Source organism: Thunnus maccoyii, chromosome 14, assembly GCF_910596095.1.
Source record: "Thunnus maccoyii chromosome 14, fThuMac1.1, whole genome shotgun sequence".
Classification (NCBI taxonomy): domain Eukaryota; kingdom Metazoa; phylum Chordata; class Actinopteri; order Scombriformes; family Scombridae; genus Thunnus; species Thunnus maccoyii.
The window spans coordinates 10917814-10945813 of record NC_056546.1 but is presented as its reverse complement, the minus strand read 5'-3'; the positions used below and the strand labels follow the sequence as shown (position 1 = coordinate 10945813).

The 28000-nt window shown below is 41.0% G+C and overlaps 1 protein-coding gene across 1 annotated transcript; it reads left to right on the top strand.

The window, feature by feature from the left end:
• map3k21 (mitogen-activated protein kinase kinase kinase 21) lies at positions 1-26303 on the top strand. Its single transcript, XM_042433050.1, has 10 exons — positions 1-1776; positions 15501-15681; positions 15829-15977; positions 17454-17629; positions 19616-19856; positions 20792-20914; positions 22818-22968; positions 23301-23395; positions 23737-24561; positions 24656-26303. Exons 1-10 carry the CDS (start codon positions 984-986, stop codon positions 25024-25026), a joined length of 3105 nt encoding a protein of 1034 aa, XP_042288984.1. The 5' UTR covers positions 1-983; the 3' UTR covers positions 25027-26303.
• Positions 26304-28000: the final 1697 nt, after the last annotated feature.

The following is a 28000-nucleotide window of genomic DNA, read 5'->3' as shown; positions in this document are numbered from 1 at the left end:
TCAGAGGCCAGCACAGCCAGCAGCTCCAGCAGCTCCAGCGTCCCTCCCTCCGCTCCTCCGTGCTGCAGCCACAGTCCGACTCCGTCTGGCGACAACCGCGATGGTGGAGGGGGGGGGTTGTTTTGATTAAAGTGGACGGATTCCCTTCAGGTTTTTATTCCCGTATTGTCGCGTTGAAGTCAAGGATGTTTAAAGCGATTTTAAGTGTTCAACCGCCGGCTGTTCTTCACACCCCCCGCCGGGAGAGAGAAACTTGGGAATAACCGTTTTTAAAGCTGAGAGGAGAAACTTTTCCAACTGCCGTGCTAAGTCAACGGGCTGACTTATGCTAAGCTAACAATTAAAAATTCAGTAAAAAAGTCCACAGACGAACAAGCCAATTTAAGATTTCGGGATACGCTGACTAGATGAGATTTACTGGTGGCTTTCAAGGAGAAACCTGTCCCTCGGAGCCACTCTTTCTTTGGTCGGAGTGGACGGTGCAGGTGCACCTCTTGCGGCACCTGCGAAAACTTGGTAACGAGAGCTAACTTTAGCCTGTCCGCGTTAGCATGAAGCAGAAGTAGAGGCTATGTTTTGGATTACATTTTCTGCCATAGCTGGTTTTATTTGAGGTTTACATTGTTTGTTCATTTCCAACGATATCACTAGTCAGCCGTCATCTCAAAAAGTGGTGTCATTAATTAAAAAAGTGTGTCGGCTAACTTCGCTAGCTAGATATTGACCCTCAGACACTTTCACCGGAGTGGCGACGTGGATAACAGGGTTGTGGACGCTGTCCCCCCTCCCCTCCCCTACACACAGGACTTTGGACACGGTTTGACCCTGTCGTGGGCTGCGCAGGGAATCCCCCTCTTTTCCCATCAGCTAGTCTTGCGGCTGTGGCAGCATGAGGATTTCGAGAAGTTGCTTTTTGCCGTTTTAAAGTTTTAATTTAGTTCTATAAGCTCTGCACCCTATGGTGCCGCTACGGCCACCGAGAAATGGATGTCTCGCAGGCCGCTTTCCCAAACGGTGAAGGGCGGCCGGGCGGCGGTGGGACCGGGGAGCATGCCTGGACAGATTCCCCCACAGTGCGGGCGTGGGCTCACTCCGCCCCGCTGTGCCCGACTCGGTCCCTGTGGACGGCCGCGTACGACTACGAGGCCAGCGGCGAGGACGAGCTCAGCCTGCGACGCGGAGACGTGGTGGAGGTCCTGTCCAAGGACGCTGCGATCTCCGGGGACGAGGGATGGTGGACGGGTAAAATCAACCATCGGGTCGGGATTTTCCCCTCAAACTATGTTACCTACCAGCCGGCTATTTACCGTCTCCCCGCTACGAGTGGGTCTGTTGGGGTACGAGAGCGAGTCCCGAGCTCGCCCGTCCAGATCCCCTTCAGTGAACTGGTCCTAGAGGAGATCATAGGCGTGGGTGGATTTGGTAAAGTTTACCGGGGCACATGGAAAGATCAAGAGGTCGCCGTGAAAGCGGCTAGGCAAGACCCAGATGAGGACATAACAGCCGCCGCCGGCAGTGTTAAGCAAGAAGCGAAACTTTTCTCCATGCTGCAGCATCCCAACATTATTAAACTGGAAGGAGTGTGTTTGGAGGAGCCCAATCTGTGCCTGGTCATGGAGTATGCCCGAGGCGGGACCCTGAACCGGGTGTTGACCGGAAGGCGCATCCCTCCTCACATCCTGGTCAACTGGGCCGTGCAGATTGCACGCGGGATGCACTACCTACACGAGGAGGCCGTGGTACCCATTATCCATCGTGACCTGAAGTCTAGCAACAGTAAGCAAAGATTCAAGTGTGTCTTAGTGTGTGCTTGAGAAAAATAAATTATAAAACAAGATTAGAGAGAAAGGCAACCTAACTTTAGGAGAAAGTCCTCATGGTATACCATCCACCTGTTGCACATGCAGCACATTCTCCTTTTGTTATTTATAGTTATATTTTTCTCCCAGTTCAGGTCTGCTGTTAGTGGTAACAAACGTTGCAGCCTCTTTTAAAGCAGGCATTTTAAGTCTCATCCACCCCAGACAATTTCGTGACTTCACATTTGTCCACCTGTCACATAGTGATGGTTTAATATTGTATTCATGAGAAGGGGCATTGGGAAATGTTAACCTCATGGTTCTAGGCTAATAAGAAAACATAGCTTTGTCATTACAGCCTAAAAACTCACAATCCTCATATTTCACATCAGGGTACAGCACTGCCCTTTATTCAGGATGGATTTAAGGAGGTTTAAAAGGTCTGTGGATGTATGAAGTGGTGGGGGATACCCTCAAGAGGATGTGAAATCAACTCAGAGTTTGCTCAGCTGGGCTGCCCCCTCTGCCCTCACCCCCCCCATCCTTAAACACACACACACCTTCCCAGCCCCCTCTCCACCCCAAGCTGAAATGTTGTTCAAATAAAGTCAGTGATTTACCAAACACAAAACCAGACACGCTCAGTCCACACTGTCAGACCATGTGCTTGACCAACCAGTGCTGATACCAGAGGTCATGGAGTAAAAAAAGTCAGACAGAAAACAGTTCTAGGTATATTACTGGAGGAAAAACATCCACTTAGGGGTATGTTGTGATGCAGGGCCCTTACAGGTGCCATCTTATACGGTACGGCATGTCTGCATAATTTAATTTCTGCAGGCATTAATGTTTTGGAAGATGAATAAGACTGAGACTCTACCACATTTGGGTTTTTTCATAAGTTAGCTGAGTCACTTAGCTGAACTTGATTCAGTCCAGTAGGGCAACAACTGTACTATTTCCTTCATGGACTGGTAACTGACAACAGGTCAGCAAACCTTAGTTCCCACACTAAATAATGAATGGAGAGGACTCGATGTGAAAAAGAGTCTGAGTCATATAACTACTGACACAGGCCAGCCACTTCAACTCAGGTGTGTTTGTATGTGTGTAATATGACTCCAAACACAGTATTTCTCCCTTTGTGAAAAGAGACATCTATCAACACCGACCCATGTGGGTAGCAGCTCTGGTGTAAGACTGTCTGTTTATCTCCAGCTGTGAGAGTGAATGTGTGAATGTGGAGACAAAACATGTGAAATGTACACAGACCAGTCCCTGCGTGATCAGCAGATTAAGACAATTCTGATTGGATTTGTAAAATATGCGGGTTTCCTGTTAGTGTTGCACAGATATGAAAGGTCCTGTGTAGATTGACCACAAAAAATCTGAGTATGCAGGTAATACAGATGTGCACAGTGATCATAATATTTACATGCTGCATAGGTGACATGTTTACATTGTCTTTGTTTCAGTTGGGATAGTGCGAGTATGGCAAAAAGTCCACGAGTCAACAACCCTCACAACTAATTTTAGAGTCCACTTGATTCACAAGAAACAAGTACATTGTGGTAAATCGGAAAAGCTGCATCTAGACCTAATACCAGTAATTTAGAATATGTTTATATAGTATATCCACTGTAGTAGAAACTGGTTTGCTTTTGATCAGTAGTTTTTGCAAGACAGTTTGAAAGAACACTTTTAAATAGTGCTTTCTATATGCACACAATGCCCCTGCTGACAGTGTAGAAGAGCCCAGCCGTATAAGTAGTCTTATTTAAGATTTGTGTTAATTATAGGGCAGATGGAGAGAAAGGATTTAACTGCTGTTTAGACTGTTTCAGCTAATCGGATGTTTGTTGAACATACACAGACAAACTCCCCCGAACAGACATGTTGCAGTGCTGCTAACGCAAGTCAATGTGTTTGTCCTGCCACTTCACTGTGACCTAGAGACAGCATAGGAGTTAGAAATGAAAACTTATGTGCTTTCACAAATGCAGTTTTGGGCTTTAATGAAAAGCTGGAAACATTTGTGTTTACATGTGAACTGTAAGCTGATGGAAGAAATGTTTGTTTTTCTGAATTAATTCTCTGATTTCCACTAGAAGCCCACTGTTGAGCACAAAATAAGACCCAAGAAAGGCATTGAATTCAACCAGTTGGCATTTGCAACAGTGCTGTTACTATTTGCAGGTAGTTGATCGTCTTAGGGTCAGAGGTCTGAACATCTGCAGTCAATATACAGTCTTATCTAAGTGAAGAGCGAATGAAAGAAGCTGTATGTGTTTGCTTTGAACCAGGGCAGTGAGTTCACAAAAGACTCTCTCCTACACACAAACACACAAACGGCACCCTGTGGTGTGTTGGGTTGTTTTCCCAGTAAAAACCTAGAATAATGCAGCTTAGAGAAGTTGTTGCATCTGCTGTTGTGGGCCTGATGTCTGTTTGCCTTGGCGTTGTGTCAGTCTAAAAGGATAAAAGGACTAAGAATTATCTTCATGGGGGGTAAAACGTAAATAGATACATTGCAATAAGTGGTTGTTAAATAACAATCTGTAGTTTTTTAAACATTTAATGAGCAAAATGTTTGTTAATGTGGCTCGATCTCTTCTATGTTTCTGATAGTGTCCCTCCAGTATTTTTCCTCTCAGGGTAAACCAGGATATAGACAGGTACATACAGTGTACACAGAGGCAGAATAACACCTAAACTTGTCCACCTTCACTCAATTACTCAGCCTGTCATTTATCAACTGGCAGTGTATACATGCTCCACACAGACAAACATACAGCTATTTGATCAATGATTAGCCTGTAAAGTAATATGTTGGAAGTCAGCAAGATTTGTCCAATCTCTTTTGTGTTTTTCAACCTAATCTGTAAAATCCCAGCCTGCAGGGAGGAATGTTGCTAATGAGGGATAAAAGCTTAACATACGTTTGCACAATGGACTGGTCAAGCAGTGGTTGCTAGGCTACTGTGGCCAGAAGAATGGCTAGGACTCGGAGGGTCTCAAAGCCCTCGTTTTGTTTTGTTCCGTTCATATTTAATCTCCCAGAGAGCAGCGGTACTCTTTTATTGCCACAAACTGAGGGGGTTTCCCTTCTTACTTCGTTATTTTTCTCCTTCCTTACCATCCCTCTCTTGTTCCTTTATTCTCCCTCTTGCTCCCTATTATTTTTTGGCCCATGCAATTTTCAAACTTTGAAGGATAATGCTGGAGTTACTTTTTTTCTTTTTAGTATTAAGCAACAGAGTTCCTAAAGAGATCAAAACCAACAAAGAATTTATTTAACATAAAAGTATTGTGTATGTAGCTGCAGCCAAATAAACTACTAAACTCTGTCTTTTAAACTGCTAAAGTACTGTTTATTAATACTGTTGTATTGACATATTCATCCATTACAATCAAAATGAGATGTGTAGTTTGTTCTAAAATAACCCTGCGAACTACACTCGCTATGTTCATTGTAATGAAGGAATACACCACCTAAAAGCAATAGCATAACTCTTATGTGTTTTGTTTTTGAATGACAGTGGTTGTCTATGCCATTGGTACATAAGTGATATCAGGCTTTGTCTAGGCAGACAATACTTGTTTGAAGGATAAATTTAGTGTTGGTTTTGGTATCTGTAGGAATTGGTTCATAGAAATTTAGGGGATTTTTTTATATGGCATCTTCTCTCTCTCTCTACACTAGTCCTATTCATTACTCTTCTCATTGACCTGTTTTTCTTTCACATCTTACAATGTTGATTTCAACTTTCTCACTCAAGCTAGGAGTGGTTGTATTCATAGAGCAGTAGATAAGGAGCAATCACACTGAAACCTGGCCCTGAGCCAGCACGCATAACCCACATTAACTTTGGAGTTTCACGTCTTGGTGTGAGCGATAGTATGCCAGGAATGTGTGCTTGAACGCCACTGAAACTGATGGAGTTCCGTTTGGAGCGTGTGCAACAGCATTCTCCCATCAATCTGACACTATTGTTAGACTTCATCACGCTGTCCCCTGTGATCCCCTCCCTCTCCCTGTCTCTCTCTCCACATGTCCATCATTCTGCAGCTTCTACAAAGGCCTGGCAGAATTTAAAGATCCCCTACAAGACATGTTTTAAGATGTATATAAAATACTCTGAATAATAATCTGTGTCTGATATAGAACAGATGAAGACAAATAATAAATGGAGCGAATATTTGTTGAAAACAGAGCTCACCATGAAACCGTCACCCGAGTGAGGAACCCTAGTTTGACCTAGTAGTCGCAGCAACCGGGGCAGTGTGCTATTGCATGTGTGGATGACAAGTGGATGTGTTACATGCATCTATTTTGTGCAGCATGTTATGAGCAAAAGTTAGTTGAAATTCAAACCTGTTTGTGGTGATGAATCATGATCCTCCCATCCTGTCACATTACTCAGTTTAAAAAAAAAAAAATTTTTATAAGGATTATTATTATTTTATTTTATTTTTTTGTAATTTTTTTTGCCTTTATTCAACAGTTGAAAGTGCAGAGAGACAGCAAACAGATAGAGAGGAGGGGTATGTGCAGCCAGAATTGAATTGCAGGCGTTGCAGTTATGTGGTATGTGTCTTAACCAGTAGGCCACCAGGGTGTCCAGTTGATTTTACTGTCAAAGCACACTTGATGAAAATGTCTCACTAAATTAGTTTTCTTTCCTGATACCCACTCTGTTAACCTACATTCAGAGAATTGGCTCATATTGAGTACCAACTCCATACTAGTGCTATTTTTTGCATGCATTTTTCCATCTTGTTGTGTTGCTATTCCCACTGCTGGCATAAAAATACCAAACTTATCTGGTTATCCTATATATTTGGGTTTCCCTGTGAGCTATCCTACTTTTGTGGGAACAACATTGAAAAAAAGACCTCCTGAACCCCGTTTTTTCGTTACCAAGTCATGAAGAGCTCATCACAGGAGAGAAAACAATTTGACTTAATGTATTTAAAAAGGACCATTCAAGAAAAATCCTTGTTTTCTTCCTCTTTAATTTTTCTGTTCTCTTGCTCTTTTTCTGTAATACGTTGAATCTAAGAGGGAAAGTCACCAAAGCTTGACTAGGTGTTGCAGGGCAACTTTTCTCCAGCTTCCCACAATTACCCCTGGTGACACACAGACAGTTACTGCCTGTCTTTTCTCTGACGAGAGAATGGGCAGAGGGGAGAGAGGAGGAGTGGAGATGCTTTCACTGTGTTTTTTATGACCTCTCCCTGACTGCACCTATTGTTGCAGGGCAGGGTGAAAAGGAAAAGGGCCCACAGCTGAGAAGAGCTGCCTTCCAAATCAGCCAATCGCCTCCATAGCTCTCTAGCACATTGATGGATGCTAATATTTAGCTGTACACTTTTAACACTTGTAATGTTTTAATCATCATAGTTATGGGTTAATTAAAGCTTAAACAGACACAAACTAGGAGAGGAAGAGATCAGACAAAGAGCAAGTGGCCCGGAGAGACGTGACCATGATAGATGGATTTAGCCAGCCATTAGCCCTGATCCTTTTCCCATCAACCAGAATGCCTGGGGCCACTCTCATTTCAACTGGGAGAGACAGACCAGCCGGGGAATGTTTAGCAGCCTTGTTTCTGCTTACTACAGGAAGCCCACTTGCTCTCATGCTTAGTCTGTTGGCACAGTTACGAAAATACTGCCACGTCAAGTTAGGAGGCTGCAGTCCGAATTTTTATAGCAACCATGTTGCATCAGTGCTTAGTTATGCCACTAAAAAATAAAAGAAGCCTCAGAATTATGCTGAAAATACAGAGCTTTTATTAAAAATCTCTTTAGCAGTAGATAAAAAATCGTTTAAACATGTCTCTTAAAAATGCAGTATTGTTTTAATTCAGATTGTTGATATTTAAGCAGCATTAGGAGCATGGTTTCACACAGCATTGTTGCTGGAGAGACAAAGACAAAAACAGCTTTGTAGATTGCAAATTTATTACTACAGTTTCATCACTGACTCTTGCTCTTTTTGGCTGTCCTTGTTCAATGTAAAATGCTTGAAATACTGTAGGTATGGATGTAAATTGTCTCTAAGGGCCTTTTCGCACCTGAAAGCCTGAACCAAGGTTCATGTTTTTATTACATTGTATATATTTGATCCGGTTAGTTTTGGTTTCACATTGCAATTATACAATAACACTGAAGAACTCAATATGACATACCTACATCCTGTTGTCATCTCCTATGTGGGCTCCATCTCATTATACTTGACATTGATTGGTTTGTAGACAGGCCTGTGTCCGATGCAGGCGTGTTGTCAATTCGGCAGGTAACCTTCTATCGCCGTTTGAATCAGTGGAGAAAAATACATGAACAGATTCATTTCGTTTCCACTATAATAATATTATTATGGCTTAACTTTATCTTCAGGTGGCATTGCTCTTCCATCCTCTCATATCCTCTCTCTCTCCTCTATCCTCTCTGAAAATACTTGAAAGTGTCAGCATTTTTATGAGTTTTTTCCAGTTGACTTTTTGTAACGTCGGACCATATTTCACTTAAAAACTTGGTCTCTTCTTCTACCCATGTGCTACAACGGTTCATTTTTCCTTTTCCCAGTTCTGACGATAGCCTGCGGGAACTTCCTATAATTCGTCCGAAAGTCCAAACCATCCAAAAAATGCTTTTCACTCTAGAAATCAACTGAATCATGGTTCAGTTTGATCCACGCTTTTCGCCAGACCAAGGTTTGGCTGTGTGGTCCAGGGGTGGTTTCACATCTGTAATTTTGGTTCAGATATAACCGAAAAGTCTGAAAGTCCGGACCAAACGAGGTAGGTGTGAAATGGCTCTGATACAGTGAAAGCACCGTGCACATGGGAAACTAACTTTTCTTAATGAAAACACAATCAAAGACTAATGTGTAAAACAAAACTCTTCCAAAACTGGCTTATTATTTTCGTTTATCGCTTGTTTGTGGAATTTCAGCTATTGTAGAGTTGCAGTGAATAAAACTTGAAATATTTTTAGTTTATAAATGAGAGAAGAAACGGTCATGTTTGCCTAAAAAAAAGTATTTTTTCTTTTTACCTTGAGGGGGATAAAGCAAAGGGAAGAAGCGTGGGACCTGCTTTGAAGGCAGCAGCTCTGCTTCTGATCTTTCCACTGTTCCACCATGAAAGATGGGCCTGCCTGGAGACCCTCTGTTGGAAAGGGGAATTTAATGGGGGTTGGACTGAGGGTGGGGTCTGCCTTGGAGGCACATCCATCTCCAATTGCGGTTCACTGTTGTCCGCTTCAAAACATTTTCTTTTCAAAAGAGTAAGAAAATATAGACTGAGTAGAAGCAGAGAAAATAGCATATGGTCTTAGTTATAATCTTTTCACGCATGATAAGTTTTTAGAGCAGTGATCGCAAGGTGTTATAGGACATTTGTGATGTTGATGATCAATTCTTTTGGAAATTATCTGATCTGTTTAAATATTTTATATCTCAGCAGGTTTCATACATCACCTGTTGCTTATACAAGTGGCTACACACAGCTGTGTCTATCAATGTAAACAATAGTTTACAGTTATAGTGTTATTTATTGCTGACACAAGAATTGACCCAGTTTTTGAGAGATTCACCTTGCTATATTTCCATTTGTATACATGCCAAATAGTTGGGGGCTAGATTTGGGTTTGGTGCCTCAATATCTATGAAAAACTAGATGAACAGAACAGAAAGGTTGCCTGCCCATAGAAATGAATCTAGCATGCTATCAAGTTCACGGATGTCAGTTTATTATTCACCATAACATTGGGCTGTTTTTACTGGCATGTTAACAGTGTCTATAAACTCTTTAACCAGTGTGAGTTTACAGCTCTTAAAAATGACTGACATGGCCCAATCAGACATGATTAAAATCACAAGATGCATGTGAGATAACAAGATACAACTTCCAAATATTGTCACAAGAATTTTGGCAGGTGTGCACATGGTTGCAGTGAGATGTTTTTAAGAACAACTTAATATAAAGTAAAATATTCTCTTGAACACTTTCAACACTTGAACGCTTTTTCTTATTGGCATGGCTAATATTACAAAGCAAGGCAAAATAACTTGATATGGAGCTGCTTGTTGAAAATCTGCTGAGATTAACTTTTCTTTAAAAAAAAAAAAAAAAAACCTTAGAAATGAGAAGAGGGTGAAGAGGTCATGGGAGGTGGACTTCAAAGAAGGGCTGGTGGCATGTGGTGTTGGCTTGAGCTGAGCCACTAATCAGTGAGGAGGAGACCAAGAAGAGTCCTCTGCTGTTGGCAAAAGTTGTACCAATTTTTTTTACCTAGTCTTTCCTTTACAAACTTTAATGGTTATTAAGTAATATCTCATAATTAGTCAAACAAGATTAGTCAAATTTGATGATAATATTTACTGCTTCGACATTTAAGACATGTAGTAATGTACACTGCTGTAAAAACGTGTCCCCCCTCACTTGTTTGTAGTCTGTTATGCTGTAGAATGGCCTTAAAAATAGATTTTATATTATTTTATAACTATATATCAATAATATTATTGTTATTTGTAACTTGTGCAATTTTCTGTTATGTTACATTTACAGAATTGTTTAAAAATGTTTTAGATGCATTCAAGTTCTGAAAAGGTGAGCATAGACTCAGATTGTGAGAGTTGAAACAAGCAGGTTTACTGAGTTTTTGAGACAGCTTTGTCTGATAAATACTGAATGAAGTAAACCTGCTTCTTAGAACAAGCCTCAGTTCTGTAGTTTTCCCAGTATAACATGTTTGTTATAAAATATATTATGAGAAACATGGTATTTAAGCTGTATGTTTTGTCAATAGTTTAAATTAAAGGTTAAAAAACTTTACTCACTGGTACGATAGGAGGTGAGAATGAAAGTGTGAAATAGCAGGATGAATGTACTGTGCAGCTTGACTGACACAATGCTACTTTTCTTGCACTTTTACTTTAGAAGCTGGGTTTGTTTACATTAGAAGTCTCACTTCACTATACAGACTTCATAATAATCACTAATGTCTTATATAGTTATTTTCAGTTGGGAGGAGGAATCCCTTGAGTAAGCAAGATATTCTGTTATGGTTGACATTGTCACCAACCATTCTGTCCCCACAATTCAACGATAGTGTTTCTAAACATACTGGCTAGGCAAACAAGAGTTTTTAATGGTCAAATAGTGTTCTTGACTGGCAAAGTCAGTCACCTGACCTTGATCTGACTGAGCAGCTGTTTCTCTGAAGAACAGATTGAAGGCAACAATCCCCCAGATTATTCCAGGGAAGATGCCAAGCGTCTGATAACGTCTAAGATTTGTCATTGAATGCAAAGAATTGGCAACGTAATATTAAATATTGCGGCTTCATTAAATTTTATACTAATTTGTCCGATTTTGTTCCCCTAAAATGGGGGACCGCGTATAAAGAGTTACACCTTCTATGCTGTTCAAGTTATAATTAACTGACTTAGCTTCAAATAATATTCCCCGCTACTATGATTCATATTTTATCACATTGAATTTAATATTCATTGAATTACTTATTTGATGTGTTCAATCTTAAATAGGAGTACAGAACCAAAACAAAGAAGTGTCTGTGATTATGATGTGCAACACTTTTTCAATCACATGAGATAGACACACGGGTTTAACATTAATGGCTATGTAGTGTGTTGGTGTTATTAGCTTGGCTGCTAATATAACCAAGCAACCAAACAAAATGGCTGTCTGGGGTTTAAAGATTTTGTAGCATGACGTCAGCAGGGAGTCATGTAGACAGGAGTTAGGTCTTTTATCAGAAATTTCTAGAGGGCTGACACTGAAGTATCATGGCGCTACAAAGAAAGTATTTGGCATGATATTCTATAGGCCAATCAACACGGACGGGTTTATCCCAAAACCACTGTTCTTCTAGGTTGTGTAACTAACCCATCATAAGTCATTATAAGCGTACCAAGCCTGCTGGGAGGAATCTATGGAATCACTGAGAGAGGACTTGACAACAGGAAGTAGGAGTATATCATCGGTCTAGTGAAACCTGTTTGTAATGGAATTCCTATTGTTGCAGCCTGGGTAGAGGATCCCCTCAGTGCCCGAGGCTAGTAATGGCACCAATACTCCTGTTATTAGTGGAGACCCATCAGAGTCACACTGTGGTTAAAGTACTGCTTAAAATCATTTCAGGCACATCGGAAATACCAGTGGATGCCCATGAAAATCTTAACCCTCTGCAGTTTTTTAATTAGTTTAAAGAAAACAAACTAGTTTATAAGCAAGAATGTGTTTCCTTGTTAATTGGGATGATAGCAGAAGTAAATGTATAAATGTATGCACACTTAACAAATATAAAAACTTGTGACTGAAGATAGCAGAGTATTGAAAAAGTGCTATGGACACATTTTATTTGCAATGTTAATGTTGGCAAAACAGTATACAATAGTATGTTGAACAACATGCTGTAGATTGGTGCATTGTCTTGTTTTTTGACAAGCGTGAACTGTATTCAAGTGTACATTGAATTCAAAATTATGCCTTTTGGGGTCAGTCATTAATGTATCCTGACTTGATGGATGTGGACAGCGAGAGACTCGTCAATATACGATATGATGATATCAGCTGTGTACAATAGTTCTTTTGTTGTGTTGCTTCTTGGGCTTCAAGTGAAGATTATTTTCATTATAGATTAATATGCCCATTTTTTTCTTGATTAATCAGTTAATTTTTTGGTCTATAAAATGTGTTAAATATGTATAAAATGTTTGTTTCACATAAAGCAAAGACAAACAGTAAATCCTGACAGTTTTGAAACTGGAACCGGTAAATGTGCCATCTTACTTGCTATCATCCCAATTGTTGTTGCTCGAAAAATGCCTTTAATGATTAATCAATTATCAAGATATTTCACGATTATATTTCAGATTAACCAGTTAATCAACTAAGCTCAAGTTGCTTCTTGGCCACTGTAACAACATGATTTTTAAAACCTTCTAGACCAATATAGATACATTTACATCAGCCTAAAATAATGTGTGTATGAACATCTTCATTTAAAAGTTAAAGTGTTTATTTAACGCCTCGTCTTACTTTACACTGAAGAATTATCCCAGTCATTTCCACACAGTGAGGTATACATACTAAATATTTTAAAAAGAGCACTGGTGTGAGATCTGTACTTGGTGTCTGGAATAGAGAAGTAACGGTGCATTCATACAATTTATGGGAGTGAGCAAATGCAATGATAGCATTGATTTTAAAAAGGAACAAACATCTGGTAAAAAGGAAAGTCTTTGTGTTTGTTTCAGTTTTGTTCATACGCATATTTTTTGCTTTATGCATCTGGCCCAAGGTCTCTAAGCCCGTTCCCAACCCTGCTATCTGTTCTTCAAGTCAACGGTTATCCTCCTTTCCAGCCCTCCTACATCTGGCAGCAGGTCCGCTCCAATCTTCAGACATTTCTTATCCATTACTGGTCCCAATGTGGGCTGAAATGTAGTTAACCATTTAGCTTGCTTACTGTGGTTAATCCATTCAAAATTTGTCTCAGATGGTTATGAAAGATTACGCTTGTAAAATAATCCCATATCTATGCATGACGAATGAGAATTTTGTGTGTGCGTGTACGTGTGTTTTAGCACGTTTTAGTCTGGTACGACTGGAGGAGTAAGTCCAAGGTCAGTGAGTGAATACAGCACACATAGTGCAACAAGTACACACATGAATACACTGAATTGCATCTGTTGAAAGTTGTTTAAAGATAGCCTTTAAACTGAGTAACATACAACTCTTTCAAGTTTACATTGTGATAAAGTAGATGGACAAAGTCAGATGCTTTTATTTGTTTTTCAACACTTCAACTATGTATCTTTTATCATTACATCCTTTTTTCTCATGGGAATATTACCACTGAGTGTAAGTGCCAACAATGCACTCAAGTGTTTTTTTAATCCTTGTTGTTTGCATTAAATTCTGAACTCTTACACCCTCTTAAAGTGCCTCTGTCAAACCACCTAGAGGGACATTTAATTACTCCGAAGATTTAGTTTCTCGGTTGTAGCTGACGTTCGGTAGAATCAACACAGCTGATTGGCCGCGTTCAAATTGACCTGCAGTGGTAAGACCACATGTAAATAATGAAATGGGACAGTTTGTAACGTGAGGAGAACTTGGCAGGAGTAAAAACAAATGTTGAAAATAATATCAAGGGGATCAAAGAGTCTGTTTTGACACCACTTCATGGAAAAGGGTGCTTCTTGTTATCAAAGATAAGACATATTTGGCAGTTTGTGTATCAGGACAAAGATAGTTTTTTTTTTTTTCTCTCTCTCTCTCAAGTTGAAAGGAAACATCAGGAAAATGTTACTTCTCCCTAGTCATCACCTGGTTGTGAGCAGCACAGGTTTTAAAGGATTAAATGCTCTCAACATCTTGCTGTTGACCCCAGTGTGTATTAATTACAGAGCTTATTGATCCAAATTTTTACTCTGACCTGTTTGCTCCGCTGCACTGCATGTGGTCACACAGGTTTTACTTTCATTACCTTTGCTTTTTTATCCCGATTTGTACTTTTTGCAGCTGTAATGTGTATTCTATATGACTCTTTCATGACCTTAGTAGTATTATATTATCTTTGTATTTAAACTTTTTTTCTCTTAAATTTTCATTTTGTGTATTGTCCGTATTTTCTACTAGAGCTTCAAATTTAAGGAATAGCAAACTTCATCTTGTTGTATTAAGACTGTGTGTAGAATTGGATTAGTAGGTGTAACTAACTAATTTTAAACTGATCTACAGTTATATATATATAAACATAAAACGTTTAGACACAATAACTGGAACACTACTACAATATTAACACCTCACAGTAGGCATTTTTCAACACTCAAAAAGTTCAGTCGACACATTATTGACAGTGACCGAAGAGAGCTTTATAAGGTTGAAGTTATTTCTTGCACGGCTGTGTTGTTTTTGATTCATTTGTACATCCTTGAGCTGGAACAGGACAAGTTCAACATCAGATCTTGACCTGAAAAACAAAACTGGTCCCTGTTACAGCACTTTCAGAAGTTTGATAAACTTGTTTAAAATCCTGTCCATTTCTTGAATAGATTTTTTTGTTGTTATTATGTGTGGACTTAACAAATCCCCATGTTTTGTCCTCAACCAGAAGTCATTTTGTTTTTTGACATGTCCCTGGCGTAAAGGGTCTTGACTTCACACATCAGCAGGTTGTGGCTTCGGAGTGACAGGGCTCTCAGGCCAGGTGTAGTGTTACAGGCAGGTTTGGAGGGTTCCCTCTGTCTTTAATCTATTAAACAGTTTTAGGACCTGAGGACAGGTGCTTTGTAGCACTGTCAAGCCTCTGTTTCTACAGTAATAAATGACCTGCATACCGCTGTTGGCCCTGTTGAATATCGACTATCATCTCCTCACCTGCATGGTTGTCTTTTTCTGTTCCCCCGCTCTTTGTATCTCCCTTCCTCTTTCACTCTTCTTTCTCCTTTCCCCTTCTATCCCCTCATGTCTGACACTTTCGTCCCAATCCTGTCCTTCCACTTTTCCTTTTCTCTCAATCACTCATTGCTTGCTTCTCCCTTCTCCCTCTAACTCATCACACTTGCATCACATATCTTTATTTTTCTTCCTTTTTCTGCTTTTTCAGTCTCTTCCATGACCCCACTGTAATTAAACCCTTCCCTGTTCTCTCTCTTTTCAGTTTTATTACTTGAAACAATTGAGAATGACGATATCGGGAGGAAGACGTTGAAGATCACAGATTTCGGCCTGGCCAGGGAGTGGCACAGAACCACAAAAATGTCAGCGGCAGGCACCTACTCCTGGATGGCCCCCGAGGTCATCAAGTCATCTCTCTTCTCCAAAGGCAGTGACGTTTGGAGGTATGAAAAATAACACACCACAAACAAACAGAAGAGCAAAATATCTACCTTTTCTCATTTGTCCGACATTATTCTTCATTCCTTTGTTAAATATTCCTTCCTCTCTGCCTTATCATTTTAAAATGTCCTTTATGTGTGTTCCTGCAGCTATGGTGTCTTGCTGTGGGAGCTGTTAACAGGGGAGGTACCGTACCGTGGGATAGACGGCCTGGCTGTTGCTTACGGTGTGGCGGTCAATAAATTAACTCTACCTATTCCTTCCACCTGCCCTGAACCCTTCGCTAAGCTCATGGAAGGTAAATTAACTGAAGAAGGCCTACCTTCATTGAAATACAGTTAAATTACAGGAAGTAGCAATCCCTTTAGACATTTCTGGAGCATTTTTATAGTCATATTTAACCTTTAAATGAAATGTATTATTTTAGTTAAAGATTATTACATAGAGATAAATTTGAAAGTTAATTTAATTTGTTATAAACTGATATTAAAGAAATAACCTGTTGTCCATTTTAGATTACTTCAGAATCTGAATAGAAACAGAGCGCACGCATCATAGAAAACCATGTCCACTGGAGGGGAAAACAACCAGCGCCATAATATACAACCAAGGGCTGAAATTCTAACAAAATGCCTGTAGCTAGCTAAAAATGTTAGATTATAGATAGATTATTTTAGCACCCTATGTCTACCGGAGAGGAAAAGGTAGTTTATAGCATATTCTGAAACCCGTTACAATAAGATGCAATACATGAATAAAAGGGCTGACATCATGTCTACAGTAGAGAAAGCACAACTGTACAGCAAACTGGATTACAGAACAGGCTGGCATGACACTCACAGCTGATACAGTGACTACAGTTTGTAAACATAGGCGGGTAAATTACATGCATAGACATGCAATCATTTCCCATTCAGGCACTTTTTACAGTTAGTATTTCAGCTGAATGCAGGTTTGTTATTCTGTGACTTAAACGTCTATTCCAAACACTGCATACCTTTCAATTAAACAGCTGTTGTGTTTTTACTTTCATTTGTGTTCTCTGTGACCAGCAGAGTGTGTCCTCCACCGCGTGGCACACAGCCCTGTAACGTTACCCACTTTTGTCTTCTTAAAGGCTCAGTTTTTCAGTTCAGCAGCTCATAAAAACTTAGTTCTGGGTTCTTTACCCTGTTGGTAGTTCATCCCAACACCACACAGCAGCTTTTGGCCATTTTTCTGTTTGCTAGCAGATGGAAGTGACAAGAAGGCAGCTTCTCACAATACAAAGTCAGTGGAGGGTGATGAATTGTTTTCCCCTCGGGGGTGGGCGGGACTTAATTGCGCTCTGTCTCTATGGTGTTTGTTTATGGTAGTAGTGGGTTTAATGTAGAATTTCTGCCACATTAAAAGTGAGATTCACTTTTACATTTTGTCATTTTGCAGACGCTTTTATCCAAAGTGACTTACAATTTATTCACTTTCTATTTTGTCACTTTGTTGTTGGCTTCCAGAGCAGCCATCCACTTACATTTTAGCCTCATTAAGTGTTAGTTCAAGTATTTGTTGTTGAGATTGTTTGTATTTTGATATCATCATCATTATCATATACACACAGTGATTTCACAGTAATAGCATTTAGGTAATAATGTGTATTTTTAAATTGTTTGTTTTGGACAAGCACTTTTTTCAGTGGATGATCACCGTACCTTACTAAATGTAGGTTAAAGTTTTGTAATCTTCCACTGTGACTGCATTTATTAATCTGTCTATGCGTTGTAATATGTTTGCCCAGAGTGCTGGGACCAGGACCCCCATGTGCGTCCCTCCTTCTCCTGCATCCTGGAGCAGCTGTCGGCCATCGAGGAGGCGGTGATGGCCACCATGCCCCAGGACTCCTTCCACAGCATGCAGGACGACTGGCGTGTGGAGATCCAGGAGATGTTTGATGAGCTCAGGACCAAAGAGAAGGTAGAGCAGAGTGATGAGACCCACAGATACACACCCTAAAAACCCAAACGTGCATATATGGAGCCTCTGTCATTACTCTGAACTACACTGTATGAGGGCTGACATGTGATTTGAACTTTGAACTTTTTATTGTTTTATTGGTCAAAGCATGACATATCACTTGGAACAGCTTTTACAGACTAAAAAGTGTAATTGGTTACTTTCAGTGGACAGACTAATCGCGCGTTTAACAAAACGAGTCATAACTGATTAGGTGCTTTACCGTACTTCCCCTTGTTAAGACCTTAATCTGCTTCCTGTATAAGTCTCCCGTCACTGGCTTAAAGTGGGGGGTTAATTAATGTTTGGAGAAACAGCAGGATCAGCACACAGAGCTGGGTCAACAAATGGTGAACCGAATGACACGGTTACTGAAAACTCTACAGGTGTTGAGATTTCATTTGTGTCTCATATTTATTCATTCTCTTTACTTTGTATTATATATTTATGTATTATTAACATGCACCTTTGTGCTCTGTATCTTCCAATCATCCAAATGTATCACTTAAAAGCTCAACTGATATAATCTGTACCACCTAACCATATGACAAACCCCTATAAGTTTGTTGGATATGTAAAGCTTTCGTAAGGAAAGGGAAGAAAAAAAATCATTTAGCCTGGAGCCTTAGCTGACATTTTCCCATTGCAGTTTCTTAAGATTACTTGTAGAATTAGCCACTACATCAGCAGATTTCCTGTAAACGTCCCACAGTAATCTGTGTCTAGGTGGGTGGCTGAAGGGGCTTGACTGTAAAGCTGCTTTATGGAAGTCATCCAGTAAGGATTATTATTACTCAGCTGAGAGCAATTAAAGAGAAAACAGAACGATGGAAGAAAGAGTAAGCCATGGGAGGAGACAAGACTGTTTAGCTGTGTAACACCGCCTGAAACAGCAGGCAGTAATCTGTTGAAACCAACTTGTTGGACAAGGAGTTATCTAATATGCGGCTAAACACTCCTGCCTGTCTTATAGATGTCTGTCTGCAAGAGCTTTTCTTTTGGTAAGAAGGGAATTATACAGTGTTTTCTTACCTGTCTGTCCCTGATATGTTACGTGACTGTGTGCAGACATTAGGAGGAAAATTGTTCATTTGAAGGGCATCTATGACAAATAGCATGAAACCTTAAACAAAAACTGTCGTGAATGTCATCTATACACTATGCCTGAGAGGGGGACTGCACGAATGATTATGTGACAGAGATACTTCACTGGATCCACAAGGCTTTTTTCATCTAAACAACACCAATATTATCCTATAAAAGTCTGTCTGCTATTTAAGAAAAAGGGGTGTCGTTGAACTTGCCCGTATGTATTCATTATAATCAAGCTTTACTGGAGCAGAAAATCTTCTTTCACCTCATTTAACAAAATATTGGCCAAATGTTTTTTTCTTCTGCTTGTTAGGAGTTCAGTAGTAGACATGAGAAACGGATGCACATCATCCTCCAGCAAATATCTGTCAGTGTGTCAGTGCACCCAACAGAGACGTCTGTCACCGTTTCTGCCTATCTGACTACACATGTATGTTAATAAAAGGACAGAACTCCCCATGCACAGCCAGTATTCTCAGACAGGTGCTGGTCCGTCGCAGGAACATATAAGGTGAAAATCAAAATTAACCACCGCACACTGTAATGACTTTACTGTGACTTTATAAAGAGCGAACAGCGCGTTTCGTCTGTAGCTTCTTCAGGTTCGCTCAGTACAACTGCTGAGTACTCACAGGTGTGATAAATACATTTGAGTCACATGACTAATTATCACAGTCTTCATTTTCTCAAAGTGAACATTTAATGAAAATATACATATTACAAAAAAACATGACGTGATCAATGTTGCACAAAGTTACAAGAATTACACCATTTTATAAAGTCAGAGTAAAGTCATTACAGTGTGCGGTGGTTAATTTTGATTTTCACATGTATGTCAATCTCTACTTCCTCCAGGAGCTACGTTCCAGGGAAGAGGAGCTGACGCGGGCTGCCCTCCAGCAGAAGTCTCAGGAGGAGCTGTTGAAGCGCCGGGAGCAGCAGCTGGCAGAGCGCGAGATCAACGTGCTGGAGAGAGAGCTCAACATCCTCATTTTCCAGCTCAACAAAGATAAACCCAACGTGAAGAAGAGGAAAGGAAAATTTAAACGTTCCCGCCTTAAACTCAAGGATGGAAACCGCATCAGCCTGCCCTCAGGTGAGTGAACAGACCAATTAGTAGTCAAAAGAGTTAGATTGTTTCTGTGTCCAGCATCAAGATGGAAATTACAGGTGGTACTAATGTGGTTGTAAACATTACTGAGATGCCCGTGTAACAGTAGCCAGCGGGTACAATGCTGTGCAGTGAGTAAACCTCACTCCTCGACACCTTAAAAAATGGGCTGAGGTTGTGAGTTCAGTATCGGACTGTGCTTGTCTACACAGCGCAGGTTATACTCGTTTAGATGATTCTGTTAACTTTGATTAATAAATAGTGAAACTGTGAATAGAACTAGCAGTTTCTTATTAGAACTAGCTCTTCTGTAACATCTCTTAGAGCAAAATCAACCCTAAAACTGGACAAATTATGTTTTCCACAATATCAAGTGACTAATACAGTATTTTGTCATGCACACAATTATAACCAGCCCAGATGGGCTCACAAGACACCACAAATTCCTATAAACCAGATTCAAAATGCTGTGTATACATTTTTTTAAACAATATTGCCAAAGTCAAAAAGACAACCAATTGTATAAGTTTTAATCAGGTGTTCAGACCTTCATTTACATCAGTGACAAAATAGTTGATTTCTCCATTATTAAACAGTAGTATTTAATCCCTAATCAAATAATCCATCTAGATTTCTTTTCAGGCTTTTGAAACAAAGTTTGCAATCGTAAAACACATGAAAAATGAACAGCCGTTCTAATTTTCAATTATCTGTACACCAGAATATGTCAGGGTTGAAATGGACTCTTAAATCATCATAGTATGTACAATCAAGTGTATAATGCTTCTGTCCCCTTGCCTGCTGTCTGCCAATCATACATTTGCATTGTGTTGAACATTTTACTAAGGACGCATGTTGATCTGTTAATAGTAACTGAGATTGTAATAACTGTATTGCATCTGTCCATGTTGCTTTCGCAGACTTTCAGCATAAGATCACCGTGCAGGCGTCGCCCTCCATGGACAAGAGGCGGAGCCTTCATAGCACCAGCTCCTCTCCCCCCAGCAGTCCCACACTCATCCCCCGGCTACGAGCCATTCAGCGTAAGACTTTTAGTTTTTCTTATTCAAGTTTCCATTTGTGTGAGGTCTGACTGTCTCCTCCACCTCTGCATTACAGTTATTGTGGCTCTGCCATGGGTCAGGTGTATTTCCTGGCCTTGATTGAGTCAAATCTACAAATATAAGGTTTCTGAAAAAATCATAATACACATAAACTCACTGGGAATTTGGGAAAACAGGATCAGTGTCATTCACAACGACAAAGGCCATGTGGAGAAAAGCTGCAGAGCCACAAGCCACAATCTAGTTGTTTGAACAGTTTGACTTCGTCACGCACCAACGCCCCTGCAATAACTGGAACAAATTCCTCTGGAGCATTTATGATAGAGTCTGACATTCAGACAGAGGACACAGCTGTTTGCTCACATTAAGTGTATAATGATTAGCCTGCGGGGAGATCATTGATATGGATCACAGTTATGCAAATAGCCCAAGAAAAATCAGAGTGGCCTCAAAATCAGAAGGAGAGGTGCAAAGATGTAATCAGCAGGAGCCAGATTAAAGAACTGTTTTAGGCAAGTGTTATCCTTCTTAATGTCATTGGATTTGCTGGTGAACAGTTGAGCTCCTGTGTCATAAGAGTACTTCAATAAACAAATGCATTTTTCAATGATGTTTTATGAACTTGGGCTCAATGTTTTGTTACAGATACTTAGGGATTATGCATTTCAATATAGATTAATACCATGCTGAATAAAAGTAATAAACACATAATTAGTATTTCAGAAATATTGTAATTGCCCCCAGATTTTAAACAGCCAAAAAATTTTTTAATTTGAAACTTGAAATGATTTTCTTAAATGTTCACAAACTAGGAGCCTGTAAACTACACTACTTGTTACATATTAATGATATTTGGTAGAGGTAACGTGTATGTTTCCCTCCTCAGTGACGTCCCATATGCAGAGGGACAGTTTGTATATTTACCAACAGGACGTTGATCTGACCAGCGAGCTCACAGCCTACTCTGGGCTCAGGAGGAAAGGCAAGCTATTGGCTACTCACACGCAGCGCCGGTGTGGACTAACAGCACCGAGCGCCGCACGTGATGTTTGGATAACTTTGACGATTAAAAGGGTTTGTTGCCTAACAGCTTCCCGTCAGCGGGGATTGTGTGTGCAGATTGGCAATGTTTTCCTGATGTGTGGATTAAAACAAGACTGCGGTGTTTGCTGCTGGTTTCAGTTGTCTCACATTGTGTCCACTTAACCTGAAAATCTAACAAGCGAGGGACGATGATAAGGTTTGTGCTACAGGCTCGGGCCAGTTTGCTATTTAAATTCAAACATGACTTTGTTTTTCATATTCGTTAATGACCTTGTGGCAAGTGGCCCTAGTCTGTTGCTTTGATGTATTTGGTGGATCGTGGCCTCTTTCTCACACTTCATAACAACTTCACAGAGGCTAACTTACACATATAAGAAGCTTTTATAACAACAGCTTTTTGGGTTTTGGTTTCTGCTTTTTGGCTTTTTGAGTTTACATTTGCAGGAATTTGTAGAAATATTTTCTAGTATGAAAAGGTAACATTTTTACTCTGAACAGTCTGGAATCTAAACTCAATGATTGAAGTATTTTTAATGATTTAAAGAATAGAAAGCCTTAAAATTCCTCAACTTTTAGGAGAGAACACTCAAGTTATTTGACTATTGGGACTTTTTTTAACTGCTCTTTAACTACGTAGTTGGAGATAGACAACATAAAAAATAGTAGTCTACCACACTTGAGTAAGATTTCTACTGGGATTTTATGGTGATGATACCTTTAGATAATCCCACTAATACGCCTACACCAGACTCCCTGTCAGGACATGTTTTCACCTACGACAGCAGCTTGCTGTAGTTGTTTGAGTCTGTGGTAACTGTTGTGGTCAATGTGTTTACAGTTACTCAAGATGAGAGCAACCGTACATGGGGCCGCAGCACCCTCTTCAGGCCAGAGGAGTTCGATGATGTGAAAAAGGGAATCAAGAAGAAAGGAAGAACCTGGGGCCCCAGTTCAGTGCAGAGCAAAGAAAGGCCCACCGCTGCTGAGAGGTAGAGAACACACACACACACACACACTACACACTTTCTACTACAAACGAAAATATTTTCAATTATTATTTACTGCATTTAGTTATTTTCTATCACATTTGGCATGATATATATTATATACTACATTCCTCCTACTTTAACATTCTAGATATAGTACCAGTCAATATGGACACACTTTCTGTTTCCCTTGAATGAGAAAGTGTGTCCAAACTTTTCAGCCCATTCAGATTGATGCCTGGTTAAATAGAGAATCCCTGACACACATTCACACAGACAGTGTATTTTTTACATTTTCTGGTCTTGTTTCATTTGTACATGTGCATCGTTTTCAGAGTGCGTCCTCTCTCGGACGGCAGTAACCCCTGGTCCACCAGTCTGGTCAAGTCCCAGAAGTCAGTCCCCCTCGCTGCCCTGTTTGCTGAACAAGGTGAGCAGAGAATCCAATATTATTCTGTGCTTTTTAGTTCAAATTTAATTATTTGTATGATATTCAAGTAATTATTGTAAACTGGAATTTTGCTCATCACTTTATGTAGACATAAAGTAAGTGACGAAAGTAAAAGTAAAAGTTTTAGTAACTATTGTCTTGCTGAACAGGTTTTTAAAGAGTTCAGTTTCGTTAAACAAACACAATGACACGTTGTTGTCGAATGGCAGGTACTCATATTCCATAATCAGTGATGCTTGCATTGCGCAGAGGAAAGGTTGATTGTGTGGTTAATGGTCAGTTATTTGTTGATATAATCATTTCTGGCTCTGTGTTTCCAGCGGGGGCCGGTAAAGACGAGGCATTCTCCCAGGAATGCCCGGACAGCAGCTCCAAACCAAAGCAGCTCAAGTTCCCCAACCAGGTGTACATCGATCTACCTCTGTGGAGGGACGAGCAGCAGCCTCAGAGCCCTGGTGGGCATTGTGGGCCGGGAGATGCTGGGGTCGGAGCAGCAGGTCAGGGTGGCCCAGCAGAGAGCCTCGAGGACCCTTACACCACCACGTCCACCTCCTCCACCTCCACCACCCCACAGCTCACCCCCACCAACAGCCTGAAGCGGACTGCCGCTCGCCGCAAGACCGACTCCGTGCTGTACGGCTGCGGCTCGTTGCTGGCTTCGGTCGTGCTCGGCTATGACATCAGGGAGGCGCTCAAAATCTCAGCCCCCGCTGAAGACGGCGAGCCCCAGCGAGAGGAGAAGAAGAAGAAGGAGGGCCTGTTTCAGCGTGCAACCAGATTCCGCCGCAGCACCTCACCCCCGAGCGGTCGCTCACGCAAAGACGAGGCATCGACAAACGTCACCTCCACCCAGCCCGTCAATCTCATCTCCATGTCAGCCATTATGGAATGTAACTCCACCAAGTGTCTCTTACAGTCTGAGGCCGAGGTGTCGCAGTCCAGCCCCGGGAAGGTTGAGCTTGTGGTTGTCAATCATCACACAGAGCCATCGAGGCCCGGCCCAGCAGCCTCCACAGAAGGCCAGAGTAGCAGGACTGCAGCTAAAACACAGACCCCAGTACAAACCCAAAGCCAGGCGCCAGAGCAGAGCAACCATAATACAGGGACACGTCTACGCAGAAAGAAATACACCACCAACCACAATAGTGAGTAACACAAAAGTGGGGGACAGGAAGCAGCACATATATATACGGTTTAGAATATATTAACACTCTAAAAACTCATCTCCTCTGTTTCTAGCCAATGGCCCACCCGCTCTGCCTCCTCCGATCACACAGAAGAAGCAGGAGAAAGAGAAGGACGGAGCGTCAGAGAAGCCCTCCGGTGGGGACGCCTTCTCCAGACCACGGCCGGTGTCGTTCCGGGCGAAACCCCACGCCTGGGCGCTGCTGCGAGGACGCAACAAGAGCTACTCCCTGGGCCACTACTCCGGAGAGAAGACGGCACAGAACCTCAACATGGTGCTGTCCTCAGAGGTGGGGGTGGGCTGCTCCCTGCTGGACATGGACACAGAGGGCCAGAAACGAGACTGCACCGTGCCGCTCTGCCGCATTCAGAGTTCCCCGGCACGGGCCTCCGTCTTCGAGCTGGAGAAAGAGTTCCTCTCTTAGGAGCGTTGAGAAGTGATCCTGCTGTGGTCATATAGCTCATCCCATCATACAATCTAGAGTATTCCAGAACATACAGACAGAATTTTTTGGCCTAGAACTCCTGGAGGGTTTAGAACCAGGCTGCCTTTTTTTCCATTTTTTAAAAGGTTCTATAACACACAACACCGCTTTGTCTTAGTTCTAGAACATAGTGATGTCAGTGTTCTAGAACGTAACCCGAGAGTCTGAGACTTCTAGACGGCGTCTGTGTCAGAGGGGTTCTAGAATGCGCACCCTCATCTCAGTTTTGAGAGGCGCCCCACACTGCCTTGTCTCATTCTAGAACGAGAGGTCGTCTCCCCGCGGTTCAGAGACCTGAGCAGAACATTCCACTGATCCTTCGGTGCTCCGCTGCCACCTTCGATCGCTCATCTCTCCCCCCTCTGTCACCCTCTTCCTCTCTCATTCTGTCGGTGCAGCTAAACGTTGACCGCTGCTGCAGCTTTCGCAACACAATACCCTCACCTTTTTATTTATATATATATTTTTATAGGTAATTTAATATGAAGAGACTTGACCTTACCTTAGCAACCAGCAGGACATACATTCCATGTCAGTTTCAAAGTCGTGCGATCACGCTTTTAGATTTTTTGACTTGAGAATCATGCATGCATGTACCCTTAAAATGTTGAACAAAAAAAAATCATTACGCCTTGTTTGTAAATATTTCTTTTTATCAATTTTCAGCCTAATGCTGGCAGTTGTTTTGTATTGCATATATGCTGTTTTATGACTGTTTTAAAAGTCAGCGATGCTGCAGTACACTTTGTATTCTAGGGACAGGTTACATACTGAATCGTAACAGGGATGCAAACATGTTTCCTCCCAGAATGCCCTGAAGATTTTTAGAGCCGCAGGTAGAAAAAACACTGGAAGTCCTACAAAGCAGACGTGGAATCTTTTCACTTCACTTCTTTTCAAATTTTTAATGACTGTTGCTAATGTTGATTTTTCTAAGAGTATTTATAGAAAAGTTTTCAGTTAATATTTTCTATACTCCGCACACTACAGCAGGGTGGGAGAACACGTTCAGCCATGAATGTTCATGTCAGGAAAACCTGCCTCAAGTTAATGAATTTATAATCTAATCCCCTTGATGACTGGCCGGAATTGTAATGACACAGCAGAATTGTAAATGTTAGTCATGAAGGATTACTACACAGCCCGGGAGTGGCCACAAAGGAGAATTTATCTTTTAAGACACCATTTGAGTGCACTAATGACAGTATATCCAGAGCGTGCTTTCAGGTACTAAAAGCAGGTGTCATTTCTTTCATTCATGTCCTTTTTTGGTATTATCTTATGCACACAGTTTAATAATTTATGGAGACACTATTTTAACGCTCAAGTTGACCCTCTTGCATCTTTTGTATTTTATTTTTATTTGTACACTTTTCAGTGTAACATTAAACCTGCAGTGCAGAACTTTGACATATGACAAATGAACATCCGTTATATTTAAGCCTTTACCAAACGAGTTCAAACAATGCTGATTAAGCCGATCACTGCCAGATAAATCTCTCTGTATTTCACAGTGTACAGAGTTTTTAAATCTCTTATCGGGGGGCAACATTCCCGCGCTACTTGTTTGGCCGTTAATTGTGTGGCTCTTCTAGACTTTCCAAATGTTATAAGACCAAATGGATCAAATTCTGAAACATGTAATTTTGTGGGGGTTGTGTGACGCTCAAAACAATTTACCCACAGTTTTACAGCCTCAACAGTAGGTTATGGCCAGTGCTGTATCCTGATGGGTAGACTGTCAAAACATATCCGTTTTTACTGGCCCTCTCTGTGTGTCTGTCACACATTGCCTGTGTCAGGCAATCTCTGCTGAGCTCCCCCTTTACTCTCACTGCCAGAAGGGGGAGACAAAAGTCCTGCATTCCAGCTTTAAGTAAATGTTTTCCCCATATAGTCAAATTTCCATCACATCAAGCTCTGGAAGGTCTGGAGACATTTGTAGACAGAATTTGGCTTCAGACAACAGAAACAAAACCTGACACACTAGATGGTTCGTTACATAAAACCATCTGAGAAGTCATCCTTGGAAACGGCAGACACTTTCAAAAAATACTTGGCAGGTGATTGGATGAACCATCCATCTATCAAGCCTACTCCACGCTTGTATCTGCCAGTAGTTCCTCGTAGGACACCGATTGGTCCAAACCATTGTTGGTTCGACCACAAGCACATAACTCGAAGCCTGACAATATGGATTCTTGTATGATCTCGTGAATCCGGCTACTTCGCAAGATAAGCAGAGACAACCCTTAATTAACGTTTAGACTCACATCCAGCTGAACAGCTTCCTCAGGATTAACAAAGGGCTCATTAGTCAGATTTGTTGTACAGGTTTTTCCCCAGACCTCTGTGAACTTGTCAGTATGGATGTCTTGACTGTGCAGCATTAGGTGTGTACATGTGTTAACATGCTGCACGTTGCTCCCCGGTCACTCCTGGGCTCCTTCTCTAAAACCTGGAACTGAATAGTTTAACTCCAAAACGTTGACAGATGATTATAAGCAACCATCTTTTATCGCTGTCTCACTTCAGTCTGTTTTTAAGAAGTTCAGTTGAAAATGTGTTTTGTTATGTCCTGCTTCTGAAGGACATAACAAGGGCACATTTAAGATATGAATTCCCAAATGGTGTAAATATAATTGTGATTCCTGATGTGTATATCACTGTGGCATCTTATGATGATTTAGAATGTGAAGTATCCCATGTTCTGTTTTTATTTTATCACTGACTACTTTCAAACCATTTCCAACACTGTAAAGGCCTCACTAATCATCCAGTTGTTAAAGGTGCAGTTTACAAGCCAAGATACCGCTGAATTTACCAATGTTTCATGAATTTAAGGGTATCTGTAAATATCATAATGTACTGGTGCTGTATATTCCCCTCAAAGTTTTGGATTTCAGTTGGAAGC

Coding starts and splice junctions, on each gene's coding strand:
- map3k21 (XM_042433050.1), top strand. CDS start 984: ATGGATGTCTCGCAGGCCGCTTTCCCAAACGGTGAAGGGCGGCCGGGC. Junction 15,978..17,453: donor CTTCGCTAAGCTCATGGAAG/GTAAATTAACTG, acceptor ATGTTTGCCCAG/AGTGCTGGGACCAGGACCCC. Junction 23,396..23,736: donor TGCCCTGTTTGCTGAACAAG/GTGAGCAGAGAA, acceptor CTGTGTTTCCAG/CGGGGGCCGGTAAAGACGAG.